Consider the following 17552-nt stretch of genomic DNA (forward strand, 5'->3'; position numbering starts at 1 on the left):
TTTCTTTCCTGAGTGAAAAACGCAGAAATCTGCATTAACTCTGCCCCTAAGTTAACTTGCAAGTTAATGTAAGTAAGTGGCTGAACTAATAAGATGACAGGGCATCATATTGTGTTAGCTTTCTACCATGTTTGAGAAGTCAAAGCTCTTTGGATGAGTTACCTGTACAGCTTACACGATCTTGATTTCCTTGCATTTTTTCTCCTCTCAGTTCTCGGTCTGTCTTCTCCACTCCCCTCTTCTCTGAGCAGAGCAGGCATGCCTGTTTCCCTAGCAACTCCAGACTCCACACAGACACAAGTGTAGCCTATACATGCTGATCCAGAGCCAGTGCTGTACTTCCTTAAGACAAGCATGCGTCTGGAACTTTGTTCATTTGGACAATGTCTCTCGTACACATTCGCTTGTAAATGTCCAAACTCACCAAAAATGACATTCGGTAGCGCCTACCTAGATATGTATACATTTCGTAGCAGAATTGCCTGTCTCTGCAATCTCAATTAGTTTATTTTTGTTTTGTGCTCATTAGCGTATTTAGCTAGCAGCCTCCATCGAAATTCGCTAATATCTGTGCCAATTTTGTTAGCATTCTGGTATTAGATGCCCAATAGGCTTTTTTTGTGTTTTTTTTTTTGGAGCCACCCTGTGTACTAAGCCAGTAATACCGTATATCCCGGTATGAGAGAAGGGTGGATATGAGACAAGGATGGTATGATCGTATATCCCGGTATGAGAGAAGGGTGGATATGAGAGAAGGATGGTATGATCGTATATCCCGGAATGAGAGAAGGGTGGATATGAGAGAAGGATGGTATGATCGTATATCCCGGAATGAGAGAAGGGTGGATATGAGACAAGGATGGTATGATCGTATATCCCGGAATGAGAGAAGGGTGGATATGAGAGAAGGATGGTATGACCGTATATCCCGGTATGAGAGAAGGGTGGATATGAGAGAAGGATGGTATGATCGTATATCCCGGTATGAGAGAAGGGTGGATATGAGAGAAGGATGGTATGACCGTATATCCCGGTATGAGAGAAGGGTGGATATGAGAGAAGGATGGTATGATCGTATATCCCGGAATGAGAGAAGGGTGGATATGAGAGAAGGATGGTATGACCACATATCCCGGTATGAGAGAAGGGCGGATATGAGAGAAGGATGGTATGACCACATATCCCGGTATGAGAGAAGGGTGGATATGAGAGAAGGATGGTATGACCACATATCCCGGTATGAGAGAAGGACGGTATGACTGTATATCCCGGTATGAGAGAAGGGTGGATATGAGAGAAGGATGGTATGATCGTATATCCCGGAATGAGAGAAGGGTGGATATGAGAGAAGGATGGTATGACCACATATCCCGGTATGAGAGAAGGACGGTATGACTGTATATCACGGTATGAGAGAAGGGTGGATATGAGACAAGGATGGTATGATCGTATATCCCGGAATGAGAGAAGGGTGGATATGAGACAAGGATGGTATGATCGTATATCCCGGAATGAGAGAAGGGTGGATATGAGAGAAGGATGGTATGACCACATATCCCGGTATGAGAGAAGGACGGTATGACTGTATATCCCGGTAGGAGAGAAGGATGGTATGACCGTATATCCCGGTATGAGAGAAGGGTGGATATGAGAGAAGGATGGTATGACCGTATATCCCGGTATGAGAGAAGGGTGGATATGAGAGAAGGATGGATATGAGAGAAGGATGGTATGACCGTATATCCCGGTATGAGAGAAGGGTGGATATGAGAGAAGGATGGATATGAGAGAAGGATGGTAGGACCGTATATCCCGGTATGAGAGAAGGGTGGATATGAGAGAAGGATGGTATGACCATATATCCAAGTATGAGAGAAGGGTGGATATGAGAGAAGGATGGATATGAGAGAAGGATGGTATGACCGTATATCCCGGTATGAGAGAAGGATGGTATGACCGTATATCCCGGTATGAGAGAAGGGCGGAGATGAGAGAAGGATGATATGACCGTATATCCAAGTATGAGAGAAGGGTGGATATGAGAGAAGGATGGATATGAGAGAAGGATGGTATGACCGTATATCCAAGTATGAGAGAAGGGTGGATATGAGAGAAGGGTGGATATGAGAGAAGGATGGTATGACCGTATATCCTGGTATGAGAGAAGGGTGGATATGAGAGAAGGATGGTACCCCTTGGGTTGTGCCGTGGCGGAGATCTTTGTGGGCTATACTCAGCCTTGTCTCAGGATGGTAAGTTGGTGGTTGAAGATATCCCTCTAGTGGTGTGGGGGCTGTGCTTTGGCAAAGTGGGTGGGGTTATATCCTTCCTGTTTGGCCCTGTCCGGGGTGACCTCGGATGGGGCCACAGTGTCTCCTGACCCCTCCTGTCTCAGCCTCCAGTATTTATGCTGCAGTAGTTTATGTGTTGGGGGCTGGGGTCAGTTTGTTATATCTGGAGTACTTCTCCTGTCCTATTCGGTGTCCTGTGTGAATCTAAGTGTGCGTTCTCTAATTCTCTCCTTCTCTCTTTCTTTCTCTCTCTCGGAGGACCTGAGCCCTAGGACCTGAGCTCCAGGACTACCTGACATGATGACTCCTTGCTGTCCCCAGTCCACCTGGCCATGCTGCTGTTCCAGTTTCAACTGACCTGAGCCCTAGGACCATGCCCCAGGACTACCTGACATGATGACTCCTTGCTGTCCCCAGTCCACCTGGCCATGCTGCTGCTCCAGTTTCAACTTCCACCTGACTGTGCTGCTGCTCCAGTTTCAACTGTTCTGCCTTATTATTATTCGACCATGCTGGTCATTTATGAACATTTGAACATCTTGGCCATGTTCTGTTATAATCTCCACCCGGCACAGCCAGAAGAGGACTGGCCACCCCACATAGCCTGGTTCCTCTCTAGGTTTCTTCCTAGGTTTTGGCCTTTCTAGGGAGTTTTTCCTAGCCACCGTGCTTCTACACCTGCATTGCTTGCTGTTTGGGGTTTTAGGCTGGGTTTCTGTACAGCACTTTGAGATATCAGCTGATGTACGAAGGGCTATATAAATAAATTTGATTTGATTTTGATTTGGTATGACCGTATATCCTGGTATGAGAGAAGGGTGGATATGAGAGAAGGATGGTATGACCGTATATCCCGGTATGAGAGAAGGGCGGAGATGAGAGAATGAGGGTATGACGATCTGGATACCACCCATCCCTAATATGTTTGAAAACATTTCAATTTGCAGGGTGTTTAATTTCTCCCCCAGTTTGTCGGAGTGCATATGGCAATATGCCAACAGTGTGTGTTAGATGGTAGTTTTTGAATATATGTTCTGTACACGGTTCCTCTCATTTCTACCCTTGACTCTAATTTCTCCATTGGAGCCAGGCCGGTCGGCACACATGTGGGCTAACCATGTGACCCGCCACTTGTGTTCTGGTTTTAGAGGGGAGAGCGAGCTACACTGGTGACCACCACAACAGGTGAAACAACACGGACTGTCATTGCTATATAGGGAAGAAAGTGGTCTGTAGCCCGGCGAGCCCAGCAATGCCCCTGTGCAAGCCAGTAAACAACCCCCCCCAAACAACACACACACACCCACACACACACACACATACACACAGAGACAGTGCCACAGCCATTCTCACACATACTCCAAGACACTTGATCCACCAGGGAATTCTACACACACAACTGACTGAAGTCTAGTCTTCATCATGTTGAAGCTACAGTATCATCAGAAACACACAGCCAGGCCTATGAAGCCCATCAGCAGCCTGTAGCAGCCCGTTTCCCTGAAGCCCAGGCAGGTTCCCTTCCTAACAGCCGCAGAGGTAGAGCCGTGCCAATGACAGAGAAGAGCTGATGCAGCACTCCTACCAGCTCACTATTCTGTTCACATCCTGTCCGGCCCAATGCTGCACAAAACACCTTCAAGATAGATACATAGTACTACCTCAGGGAATTTACAAGGTTCTTTATAAAGTTACATAGAGGATTCAGGCATTCAAGGGGAGAACACAGACATGGTAGCAATACAGAATAGTATTTTATGCCAGGTAAGATATGATATAAGTATTTTTTTAAATTGAAAGATAGCATGCATACATGTTTTAGAGTGCAAACAGAGAAATAAGGAATTTTAAAAATGCCTTACTTGACCTACTGGTGGTGGGTGTGAATGAAGCGTTGCGATTGGGTGCCTGGCTGACGGCCGGGGGTGGAGGTGGCATTGTGGGCGGAGTCAACCTGGGCTGGGTTTTGACATCAGCAGGTGAATCGGGCATCGTTCCAACCTTCTGTTCTGTGCTACCTGCAGGAGAGAGAGAGAGAGAGAGAGAGAGAGAGAGAGAAAGAAAGAAAGAAAGAAAGAAAGAAAGAAAGAAAGAAAGAAAGAAAGAAAGAAAGAAAGAAAGAAAGAAAGAAAGAAAGAAAGAAAGAAAGAAAGAAAGAGGAGGGTGAGAGAGAGAATGAGAAAGAAAGAAAGCGAAGGAGAGAGAGAGAGAGAGAGAGAGAAAGAGAGAGACAGTTACAAAGAGACAAACATGAAGACACATCAGACACCAACACACCCAGATGCAAACATCCAGGTACAGAATGCACACGATAAAAATCTGATCCAAACAAGCAATTTACTTCTCAGAAAAAAATCTTAATAGCTAGTTGTATTTATTGATCAGTGTTGCTTCCATTATCTGAAACCCACTCATGACCCACTGATTTGATATGAGAGAGAATGTATTGATGGCCTGGCTGTGAGGTCTTGTTTCTGCTGCAGAGACTCTGTGAACGATGTTGTACCACAGCAGAGAGATAGAGAGATGGGGGCTTGGAACAACATGCAAAATATTAGAGCTCTTGGAGACATAAAGTAACACCTGCTGGTCCGCTCAGCTGCTGCTGACGGGACCCCCACACCCCCACACCAACGCCCCCGTAGTACTGACATCCCTATCAGTGTCCTCCACCCCCCCACCCCCCACCCCCACTCTCCATTCCCACCCCTCCGCCCCAGTCCCACTGATACTCCCCGCCTGTCCCCTCTCGTCCTCCATATGGACAGGCGCGTGACAGTCAGTGACAAGTGCAGCTGGATCTGCCGCTGTCCATCACAGAGACACTTCTACGAGGCTGGAATGAGGCCCCCAGCCGGGACCAAACAAGGAAAGGCAGGGCTGCTCCAGTCGGGGACAGGAGGGACGGGACGGCCTGGAGCGGTCAGGTGGCATCGCCTTTTCCAGGAGATAGGACAAGGGCTGCTATTCCTCTGCCGTGCCCTGCCGCCTTCCACATACACCGGGACACACTGGCTTGTCACTGCCCAGTCCCCACACTGGCTTGTCACTGCCCAGTCCCCACACTGGCTTGTCACTGCTCAGTCCCCACACTGGCTTGTCACTGCCCAGTCCCCACACTGGCTTGTCACTGCCCAGTCCCCACACTGGCTTGTCACTGCCCAGTCCCCAAACTGGCATTCTCTCTGCCTCCTACTACGACCACAACAACTCTTGTAGTTTCTTATGCAAAGCTGCAGAGAGAAGGCTGTAAATGTCGGTTTCTTTTTGATGTATTAAAAGGTCTATCGATTGCAATCTCAACTACATTGTTTACACATATTCACATACTTTTTCATTCAAAATAATATTTGTTCTTTGAAATAATGTGGATAAAATGTAATAATCTTTCTAATATATTTTTCGGGGGCCATGCATACACATTATCCAGTGAGAGTAATCAGCCCTGGCCCAGTGTTGGAGTATTCAGTATTAAATGCTCCATGGTAAACACTGAGTGTAACAGGGGAAGCAGCAGCCGTCAGAGGGATGTGGGTGGAATGAGATCCTTCTGCTACAAAAACATGAGCTGCCGAGTGTGATGGCTTTCACAGCCACGGAGAAGATAGCTTTACAGTGTGTGAGACCATGTGTGTGTGTACCCACCGTACTTATATATGCGTATACCCTGCGAGTCCTGGACCCAGTATCTGTATTAGACCAGTACAGAGGCATGTGCTGAGGAGGAAGGTTTAAGCCAGGCCTCTCTATCAGCTGTCTCGGAGTTCACTCCACTGTTAACTCCACTCGGACAGCAGGATCATGTCGGCCACGCAGGGAGCAGCTCGCAGGGAGCCTCATAGACCTACAGGAACCCCACTAGCATGTAGTACTAGTACTCCTGACCATGTTTGGAACAGACCTCCACCCCAACCCACCCGGTAAGCTGCAGCCGCTGCCGCCTCCACTGTCAAGTGCAAAAATAACCAAACACATCGGGTCACTGCCACACAAGCAACAGGAGGATAATTAGGTCTTGACCTCCAGGGAGAGCAGCTGCAGGATGGTGGAGGGTGCAGGAGGGTGCCGCGGTCCTCGGGGTTAAAGTGTTTCTGGGGTGGCAGGGAGAAGTCACCTCTGCAGCCAGGACGGACAGCCAGGACGGACAGGCGCAGCTCCTTACTGCTCTTCTCTCTACTACTGAACTACTAAACTCAGATCCTCTGCTGCTGACTATGAAAAAAATATGCAGGGCACACTGTGTTCCAGAGCAATGGTTAATGAATGGAACCCTTCCACAGTATTCCTGCCACAGTTAACATTCTCTTAAACTCTTCTCTTCTCTGGGCTATTTCCATATTTGCATGTAGAACTCCCAAAAAGCTAGACTCTGATTTTCAAGAGTGTTATTCTAGATTCTAGAAGCTACAATGGCCATTGAATATCTGACTGTGGTCCTCTCAAACACAAGGGGCGCTCGCCAGGACACCACTCCGATCCCCCTAAACACAAGGTGTTAGTATTGAAGCCCTGCTAGGGCTGGGTGATATGGCCAAAATATTATACCACTGTATTTTTAAAAAAATGGACGGTATTTTTTGTTTTGGAGATCATTTCCACAGTGCTGCATGATGTGGGCATATAATCTAGGATTTATTTTTAACCAAATGTTGCAATTGCGATTTCACTTGCGAATTAGAGCAAAAAAAATGGAATCATGGAAATATAAAACGAATCTATGGACAGGGTAAGAAAAAATAACTAGTGAAAGGATTGGGCAGTATCATAAATATAAAGACTATTCTAATTCTATAGTTAGAATATAATAGTGGGCACTTTGAATACAGTGTTGTTTGAGATGACAACGAATTAAAACGCCAGGGAGTTCTTGTGACAGGGTAGGAACTAGTGTTGATAAGTGTTTTCTAGGGGACCCTATCAGCTTTGGCTACATTGAATGTTTTCTCTTAGCTACTTCATGTAGCCAACATATTCTTGCTTCGCATATTTCTCTGATTTAGAAGATACTATTACACAAACAACATGCTGATTTAGGTCTACACCATCACTGGCATTGTCAGGCTGTATTAGCTAGCTACGTTTGCTCTTACTCAGTACATTTATTAGCTAGCTATTAGCTTTATCGGCTAACAATTAGCGTCTCACAAGATTTAGGGCAACTTGCTAAGAAAAGACAAACTAGCTGTTTACTGACGTAAGAAACACAAACTAATAGTGTCACTATAGAACGCTAGTGGATTTATGTTAAGAAGCAAAGTGAAAACAGCATTGTTGTCATCAGTATTGTTGTTGTATATGCTACATTGACCATGCAGACTGAACGCAAGTGTCTTGTGGTCGAGGAACATCAAATGCGCTCCTTGAGTGACAGGGGGCGTGGCTAGGTCTGTGTGGAAAGTGTCACGGAGAGAAAGAGCGGAGAGAGATGACTCAAGTAGCGAAGTCAACTATAAAAAGTGACATTACACATGGCGTATCACATTTAACAAACCAAACATTCAAATACCGGTATAGAAGGTAAAGTAAAAACCCAAACCAGTCCCTGCATCAATACTGGTATATTGAGCTGGTGGCTCCTGCCAGTAGGACTGCAATGTCCCCGCTCCCAGCCATGGACAAATGTAGACAGGTACCCTGCCTGGCCCTGTGCTGCACGGCTGGGCTGCTCTCCTCTCAGGTCTGCCTGGGTGTCTGTCTGTCAGAGAGAAGAGGAGGCAGGCAGGGCAGGGCTCGTCCATCAGTCACCACACTCAACAAACAGTATTCCTGTTCAGGAGCTATTGTAGCTCTACTGACTGACTTCAACAACAACAATGCAACTCAAGAGGACCGCACACACACTCTTTGAGGCCTGGGTTCTTGTCACTTTTTTGCTTTAAAAAAAATGCAGACAGCCTGACGATCCCTGATTGGTCATTTCACTCGAATCCCATAATGTACACGCACTCTCGGCTGGGACGGCCTGGCTGGGAGGGCCGAGACTCCTGGGGCGAGGAGGAGAGAGGAGGAGAGGAGTCCTGCCCTCCTGGCCTGTCTGCAACTGCTGTGGGATTACTCACAGCTGTTTAATCTGACCAGCTAAAGGATGCACACACACACACACTCACACAACTCTGGATTTAATTTTTAATACATTAGAAAGTCTGCTCTGTCCGAACCCCCCCCATCTGTGGCCATCTGTGCTCCCATTGTGCTGAAGGACAGGAAGGACTCGTGCCAAGAGAAAAACAGAGAGGGAAAGACAGAGTGAGATGGAGAGACTGGTAAGAGAGAGAGAGAAACAGAGTTGATGGTCCACACCTCAACAGACTTCCTGGGTAGAGCTGTCAATCCCCCAGCATGTCCATCTGACCACAGCGTGTGTCCTGTTGCTTTCACTGTGTTTCCTCTGTCTAATTAAGGAACCATGGCATCGGAGCACCGCAGTGGATCCTGTTCAGGGGAGAGGTACAGGACGTTCTGAGCCTTCCTCTTCTTCCTTCCACGCAGCCCTTTTATCTCCCACTCAAAGTGGATCTACACAGTAATCAATACAGAAAATAGGATACAATGCTGCCTCATAAACTCCCTGAGGATTTGGGAGCCTGGCGCTGGCTCTGGCCTTAGCTGCAGCCCACAGTATGCAGTCAAAAGCTTTTGCTGATTTACACTGCTGTCAGTCTCTCCTGTACACAGCTGTATGGTTCCCGTAATCACGCCTAAAAATGGCTTCCAGGGAAGGAACGGTCAGTCAGCAATCTGTGTTCTAAAAAGGGTTTCAGTTCAGTCCTATTGTGCTACAAACAAGATGAAAAACCATTCCGTGCGAGATCACACTCCAGTTTGTCATTCTGGAGCTATTTCTGGGTCTCTTGATAGATTTCAGGACATACGCTTTCACTAAAACCACCAAACACACAAGAAACCATCATGTAATGACAGGCCATTAAGAGGCTGGTTGGCTGCTGGTAGTGTCTCTGTTATCACATGGCCTATCCTTCACATTAGAACAGAGCTACTGTAACTGTGCCTTAGACGCAGACAGACTCTGAGGTGGTCTCTAGAGATCTTCTCTTGCACCTCTGTCGCTCTCCCTCTCTCCAAATGGGCTCCTCCCTGGGACACATACCCCTAAATCTCTCCCTGTCTCTAGCGCTCTCCCTCTCTCTCTCTCCCTCTCTCTGTAATTCCCCCAGTCTCCAGGAATGCTGTTGTTTTTAATTTCTCCCAGCTGCTCTGGCTCGGTGCCCGCCCGCCTGCCTTCCCACATCTGCTCCCCATCAGGCCGCCGAGTAGTCCACACAAACACAGGCCTCACATCAAAACATGGGGATTAGAGCCCTGCGCCTCGGCCCCAGGACCCCGCAACCAGGGACCCCCGCACCTCTCTCCCTAGCCCCCTCCAGACTCTCTGACTCCCCATCCCCATCGCCCCTCTCCTGACCCAGGGATTGACAGAGACCCCTTAGCATGGGAGTGGGTGGAGGCACCATAAAGAATAGACTAGGTCTGACGGGAGGGAGATGTTGGAGCAGAGGGATAGTGGGTTAGATAGTGATCAGACATGCTGGATGGATGAACCTGGCATTGATGATGATGTAAAGGTCCTCCTGCCTGGGAGAACTCAGTCAACCTGTCTGAATGGCAGACTCTCTCTCTCCTCTCTCTGTGTCTCACTCTCTCTCTCTCAGTGTCTCTCTCTGTCTCTCTCTCTCTCTCTCTCTCTCCCTGTGTCTCTCTCTTTGTCTCTCGGTCTCTCTCTCTCTCTCTCTCTCTGTGTCTCTCTCTTTGTCTCTCTCTCTCTCCCTGTGTCTCTCTCTTTGTCTCTCGGTCTCTCTCTCTCTCTCTGTGTCTCTGTGTCTCTCTCTCTCTCTGTCTCGATCTCTCTTTGTGTTAGAAACCAGACTGGGGATCATCTTGAGCTGATTTAGAGTTCAGAGGCTTTAGGTTCACTAATGACAGGGTGGGAGAGAGCCTTGGAGAGAGAGCACCCCCAGCTCCCTCCACAGAAATGTACAAGCACGGAATAAGCAGAAACAAATACACATGTTACCCTGTTACTTGGAATCACTGCGATACTATACAGACTGGGTTGAACAAATATGTTTAGTGAAAACAAACAATTCAGTGGGGAATAAATGTATGTTTAATAATGGAGAACTGAAAGGCCCAGGGAGAAAATGCATATGTGTGTGTGTGTGTGTGTGTGTGTGTGTGTGTGTGTGACCGTGTGACCGTGTGTGTGTAGAATGAAAGATAGACAACATAGGGAAAGTTAGACTGAGCGCAGCAGGAGCCTCACAGCACATACAGTAATAACTCACAGAATATATGTTAAAACCATTTAGGGTGTGGCGGCAGTGCAGCGGTGACCCATGTGGTGTGTAACTGCAGAGACCCCAGCTGTGTGGAGGAGGAGGAGGAGGAGGAGGGGGTCCTCAGACACTCCATCCATTTGAGGAGGAGAAGAGAGGGATGAGGCCAGACACACTGGTTCCTGGGCTGACCTAGTTACCACTGAGTTACTGGGCAGAGGACACGAGCTGACCAGGACAGACCAGGACAAGGTCAGTGTAAAACGGTCTAATACACAGGAGAGATCATCTCTCTCCTCGTCTGCACCAGTCAGAGACAGCGGATACAGTACTCAGATGGCTGAGACATGAGGCATGAGGCATGAGGCATGAGGCATGAGGCATGAGGCATGGCCTGGGAGAAAGGTAGAACAACATGGAAAACAAGGAACCAATACTGCTACTCTCTACTCTCTACTCCTTACTCTCTACTCCCTACTCTCTACTCTCTACTCCCTACTCTCTACTCCCTACTCTCTACTCCCTACTCTCTACTCCTTACGCTCTACTCCTTACTCTCTACTCTACTCCCTACTCTCTACTCCCTACTCTCTACTCCCTACTCTCTACTCTCTACTCTCTACTCCTTACTCTCTACTCCCTACTCTCTACTCTCTACTCCCTACTCTCTACTCCCTACTCGCTACTCTTTACTCCCTACTCTCTACTCTCTACTCCTTACTCTCTACTCCTTACTCTCTACTCCTTACTCTCTACTCCCTACTCTCTACTCTCTCCTCTCTACTCCCTACTCCCTACTCTCTACTCTCTACTCTCTACTTCCTACTCTCTACTCTCTACTCTCTACTCCTTACTCTCTACTCTCTACTCTCTACTCTCTACTCTCTACTCCCTACACTCTACTCTCTACTCTCTACTCCTACTCTCTACTCCTACTCTCTACTCCCTACTCTCTACTCCCTACTCTCTACTCCTTACTCTCTACTCCCTACTCTCTACTCTTTACTCCCTACTCTCTACTCTCTACTCTCTACTCCCTACTCTCTCTACTCCTTACTCCCTACTCTCTACTACCTACTCTCTACTCCTTACTCTCTACTCCTTACTCTCTACTCCCTACTCCCTACTCTCTACTCCTTACTCTCTACTCTCTACTCCTTACTCTCTACTCTCTACTCTCTACTCCCTACTCTCTACTCCTTACTCTCTACTCTCTACTCCCTACTCCCTACTCTCTACTCTCTACTCCCTACTCCCTACTCTCTACTCCTTACTCTCTACTCTCTACTCTCTACTCCTTACTCTCTACTCCTTACTCTCTACTCTCTACTCTCTACTCCTTACTCTCTACTCTCTACTCCTTACTCCCTACTCCTCTACTCTCTACTCCCTACTCCCTACTCCCTCCTTACTCTACTCCTTACTCTCTACTCTCTACTCTCTACTCCTTACTCTCTACTCCTTACTCTCTACTCTCTACTCTCTACTCCTTACTCTCTACTCTCTACTCCTTACTCTCTACTCCTTACTCTCTACTCTCTACTCCTTACTCTCTACTCTCTACTCCTTACTCTCTACTCCTTACTCTCTACTCTCTACTCTCTACTCTCTACTCCTTACTCTCTACTCTCTACTCCCTACTCTCTACTTCTCTGTTTATGTTTAAATAGGACTCTCAGTCTCTGCGTTGTTCAGCGCACCAATGAGTAATTCCCTTACGACTTTGTGTTTATTCATTTACCGACTACATAACAGTTTATTCCTCCACCTCTCTCCATCCTCCCTCTGTTTGCTGTTTCTGGGTAATGTTAGTGGCGGGCTGGCGGAAAAGCCAGCTCTTGATTTGAACTGTGAGGGAGAGGGAGACTTCATGGTGATGGTGACGAAAACGCCCTGACGAGGGACCTGCGTTTCAGAGTCGGCTTCCTTCCCCACGCAACACAACAGCACTTGTGAGACAAGTTTCGGTTCCCTGCTTCTCTGTACTTTAGTGTGCTTGTCATGTGGCGCTGACGGCTGTGATGACTGTTATTGATATAATTGTATTGAAGTCTAGCGGCCATCTGTTCTCTTCGGGGAGGGCGTCGCTCGGCAGTGAAGTGGTTACATGGAGCATATCGCTACTCACAGAAAAAAACGTCCTTTTCACATTTTCCCAATGGCTGCTAATAAAATCCAGATGTTCCATGGAGCTCTGTTTCTCCTCCACCCCCCTTTCTCCTTTTGCTCCCACCCTCCCTCTAGTTCTCTTTTTCCTCCCTTCCTCTCTCCTTCTGCTCCCTTCCTCTCTCCTTCCCCTCCTCCCCTCCCTTTCTCCCCAGCCGCTAACCCAGAGCCATTCCTAAATAAAGGAAAGTATTTGTGACATTCTGCCGAGGCGGGCCGTGCCAAGAACAACTCCCCGGCCTGGCACATCTGGAGTGTGTTAGGACGGCACTGGGCACTGGCACTGGGCACTGGCACCGGCCGAGACACAGAGACGAGTGTGCGGCCACTCTGGGGATCTCACACACATACACATACCAACAAGAACTAACTGGCCCGTTGTTTGGATCCGTCAACATCCTAATTTCAGCAAAATTTCAGGTCTCTGCAGTTTGCACCAAGATTCTACTCATACTGGCAACACAACGAAAGGGAAGAAAAGCTGGACTTCCAATCGTATCAGACAAGTCCACAGCTGTGTGCTCACAAGCAGCTAAAGCCCTAATTCTCAGGTGGACTTGTTGCTGTGTTGTTTGTGTTCTTGCTGCTGCTGTTCTATCAGACCCATTCAGCAGGAGAGTGTGCTCAGAGTGCGTGGAGCTGGCTGGCTAGAGGCTCCAGGCCCACTGTAAAAAGCTCACACCTGAACATCAATAACTGTCATCTCTGCCACCTGGGGACCGCCAGCGCCATGGGCACACAGCCGTCACCAGCACATCTGCCAACGCTGAGAGAGAGACGGAGGGAGGGAGGGCACAGAGCAGAACAGAGAAAACACTAAAACATGGCGGGTAGAGAGAGAAGAGAGAAGAGAGAAGAGAGAAGAGAGCGTGGGGGAAGGTACAGGGATATATAAAGTACATTATAAAGACATAGAAAGAGAGAGAGATGAAGAGAGGTGGAGAGGAAAGGGTTGGGTAGAGGGAGAAGAGAGAATGGGGGAAGGTACAGGGATATATAAAGTACATTATAAAGACATAGAAAGAGAGAGAGATGAAGAGAGGTGGAGAGGAAAGGGTTGGGTAGAGGGAGAAGAGAGAATGGGGAAGGTACAGGGATATACAGTATAAAAAGTACATTATAAAGACAGAAAGAGAGAGAGAGAGATGAAGAGAGGTGGAGAGGAAAGGGTTGGGTAGAGGGAGGGGTTGGGTAGAGGGAGGGGTTGGGTAGAGGGAGGGGAAGCAAAAAAGAAGACATGGAACAAGAGAGGGGGTGCAGGGAGGAGAGGGGGTGCAGGGAGGAGAGGGGGGGTGCAGGTAGGAGAGGGTGGTGCAGGGAGTAGAGGGGGTGCAGGGAGTAGAGGGGGTGCAGGGAGTAGAGGGGGTGTAGGGAGGAGAGGGGGTGCAGGGAGGAGTGGGGGTGCAAGGAGTAGAGGGGGTGCAGGGAGTAGAGGGGGGTGCAGGGAGTAGAGGGGGTGTAGGGAGGAGAGGGGGGCAGGGAGGAGTGGGGGGTGCAGGGAGGAGAGGGGGACTTATTTGGCCCAATTCCTCAGTGCAATTCTCTTCCTTTGCGCCTTCTCACAGAGGCAGCCTCAGCCTCTCTCTGTCTCTCGCTCTCTCTCTCTCTCCTGCCAGCTGAGAGCTCTGCCTCAGGGTACAACAACATTTAATTTGAGCTTGAAAAAAGTTTAAATGAAAGTCATTTCTCTCTTCCACCTTCTCTGGTCAACAATGAGGTCACAGTTCAACAAGACCCCATCAGACCTGACCTCACATGATGTAATTTCTCCCCAAATTGAGTTTATACTTAATACCTTTCCAGAACAACTTTAAATAAAAGTGTTTATTTCTCTTATGATTCAGATTTATGACAATTTGATTAACTTTGGCCTATTTAACAGTAACAGTAATGGACCTGCTTTCCCCTAAACACCGATATTATTCAAATTATGGGGGGAAACCGTGCCAAAAATTACCCTCGATCGGAATCTGTTTATACTGTGCACTTACACAAACAAGCTCCCCTATCAAAACACCTGCAGCTTCACCAAACACCAATTAGCTCATCAGGCTTTTAATTACTCTGTTAATTGCATACAGGCAGCATGAAGGGCGGCTTGGGAATAGGGCGAGGAGCTCTCCTGAGGACCCGCCTTGACAATCCTGACAAAAACAAAGAAGAACTTTGCCAATGACAACATTGACGCTCTGGCTGCTGTTAACAGCCTGGCTGCCTCATCGTCATCGCCCATCAACCATCTGCCACAGGGCTGTGTGACATCACTTCCTGTACAGGACTCTAGCATTTCTGACTGAGCCAAACTGGGAGCAGAGAGAGAGAGAGAGAGAAAGAGAGAGAGAGAGAGAGAGAGAGAGAGAGGCATGTAGTGAGAGTGTGAGTCCATCTGCGAGCTGTACATCTGGATTAGTTCAGATTGGTCATGGGAAGGGGAAGGGGAAGGGGGAGCAAGCGTGGGAATATTCCTCACATAAGTGTGGGTATGTGGGCCATTGTCTCTGTGGGAGAGTTAGAGAAGAGGTCCAAACTGTCCAGTGATCTGTTCTCTGTCTGTCATAGAGCACTAGCATAAACATCAGAGCCATGTCACTGAGAGTACATGGGAAACGTTTGCGCCAGACACAAATATAGATCTGTTTTCCCTGGGCCTTATTTACTTTGTTTGGCTGTTATGAATGATGCATTCAGCGCCGTCACAATGCTCTCTCTCTCTCTCTCTCTCTCTCTCTCTCAGCTCCCAGCTCAATCTCTGTGTTAGAGGCTCTAGAGGCTGCAGCAGGAGGCAGGAGAGTGTGTTTGGCTGAGGAGGCGTATCCAGGAAACAGTGACAGGCCCGGACTTCCTGTGTGACAGGTGTGCGATGGGAAGGAGGACGGGGACCGGGGTCTGACAGCTGCCGTCTCTGCTCTCTGTGTGTTTCTCTCTCTCCTCTCTCTCTGGCCAGCTCAGCCCCACGGCCAGCTGCAGCCCAGACCTGCTGTGTTTGCTCTGCCTCTTACGTCATTACTGCTGATTTATGGAGCACAAACTGACTTCAACCTAACCCCCCCCCCCTGACACACACACACCTCCTGACTGACCACACATCGCCTGTCCATCTCCCTCGAACACAATGTGCGTGTGTTTTTTAAAATGTTGGACCGTTTTTGAATCAGTGGATGTGTGAAGGCCTATTGTCTCTTTCCTCTCTCTCATTCTGTGTCTGTGACCAGCGAGCACAAACAGCCAATTGACACCTGCACCGAAGTGACCAAATTAAACAACACCGAGTCTTGCTGTTCTCACCTCCTCTCAGTCGGCAACTGGAACCATGTATTTCACTCAGCGTTAAACAGCTGTTCTGTCTGTCACCACTGACACCATCTGCATCCCTGTTAACGGCTCCCCCGGGCTGTGACTCCCTATCTCATACCCATTCACATGCCCCAGGCACATGCACAATAGCTCATGACATTAGCGAGGAGGCAGTCACATAGTGGGTGATGTGTCTCTGCTATTCTCCATCCCCAGCACCCCATAGGTCGCAACCCGCCTGCGTAGGGACTCCAATCAGGGGAGTCATGTGACCAGTTAAACAGTAGCTTTGACGGCTTCTCCCCCTGCAAATCTCCATTTAGCCCGAAGCCTGCAGCACTGGAAGCTCCAGTGTTTCCTCTGGGACCAGACTGACGGCTGGAATCCACCATTCAAACCAGGGCCTATCCCCCCCCAAAAAGAAACAGTGAGAGGGAGCAGTCATATAGATGGCCCTATAATTGGCAGGGTAATAGTGTTTGCTAATAGGCTAATTAAAGTATCCTGCTGCCATTCACACAGTGGTTAAACAGGCCTAGCCCCTAGCTGACCGTCATGTACAGACAGAGAATCCACACAGGCATGATCCTCGTGCCGGTGTACCTTCTAGTCTACGGCAACTGCAGGGTTAACTCCTGACTCTGTCTGTCGGTGTCTGTCCAGGTTTCCCTCACCACTGTCCCTCTGCTCCTTCAGAACGCTGTCCCTCTGCTCCTTCAGAACGCTGTCCCTCTGCTCCCTCAGAACGCTGTCCCTCTGCTCCTTCAGAACGCTGTCCCTCTGCTCCTTCAGAACGCTGTCCCTCTGCTCCTTCAGAACGCTGTCCCTCTGCTCCTTCAGAACGCTGTCCCTCTGCTCCTTCAGAACGCTGTCCCTCTGCTCCTTCAGAACGCTGTCTCCTCTGCTCCTTCAGAACGCTGTCCCTCTGCTCCTTCAGAACGCTGTCCCTCTGCTCCTTCAGAACGCTGTCCCTCTGCTCCTTCAGAACGCTGTCCCTCTGCTCCTTCAGAACGCTGTCTCCTCTGCTCCTTCAGAACGCTGTCCCTCTGCTCCTTCAGAACGCTGTCCCTCTGCTCCTTCAGAACGCTGTCCCTCTGCTCCTTCAGAACGCTGTCCCTCTGCTCCTTCAGAACGCTGTCCCTCTGCTCCCTCAGAACGCTGTCCCTCTGCTCCTTCAGAACGCTGTCCCTCTGCTCCTTCAGAACGCTGTCCCTCTGCTCCCTCAGAACGCTGTCCCTCTGCTCCTTCAGAACGCTGTCCCTCTGCTCCTTCAGAACGCTGTCCCTCTGCTCCTTCAGAACGCTGTCCCTCTGCTCCTTCAGAACGCTGTCCCTCTGCTCCTTCAGAACGCTGTCCCTCTGCTCCTTCAGAACGCTGTCCCTCTGCTCCTTCAGAACGCTGTCCCTCTGCTCCTTCAGAACGCTGTCCCTCTGCTTCTTCAGAACGCTGTCCCTCTGCTCCTTCAGAACGCTGTCCCTCTGCTCCCTCAGAACGCTGTCCCTCTGCT

At 48.8% G+C, this 17552-nt stretch overlaps 1 protein-coding gene across 1 annotated transcript in view; it reads right to left on the bottom strand.

Annotated features, from left to right (window-relative positions):
• The window catches only part of LOC112236970 (protein CBFA2T3), a 64770-nt gene that overhangs the window by 21132 nt on the left and 26086 nt on the right, over positions 1-17552 (bottom strand). Inside the window, 1 exon segment of the mRNA XM_042330867.1 lies at positions 4163-4309. Within this exon segment, the coding sequence (XP_042186801.1) occupies positions 4163-4309 (147 nt within the window).

Source organism: Oncorhynchus tshawytscha, linkage group LG12, assembly GCF_018296145.1.
Source record: "Oncorhynchus tshawytscha isolate Ot180627B linkage group LG12, Otsh_v2.0, whole genome shotgun sequence".
Lineage (NCBI taxonomy): Eukaryota > Metazoa > Chordata > Actinopteri > Salmoniformes > Salmonidae > Oncorhynchus > Oncorhynchus tshawytscha.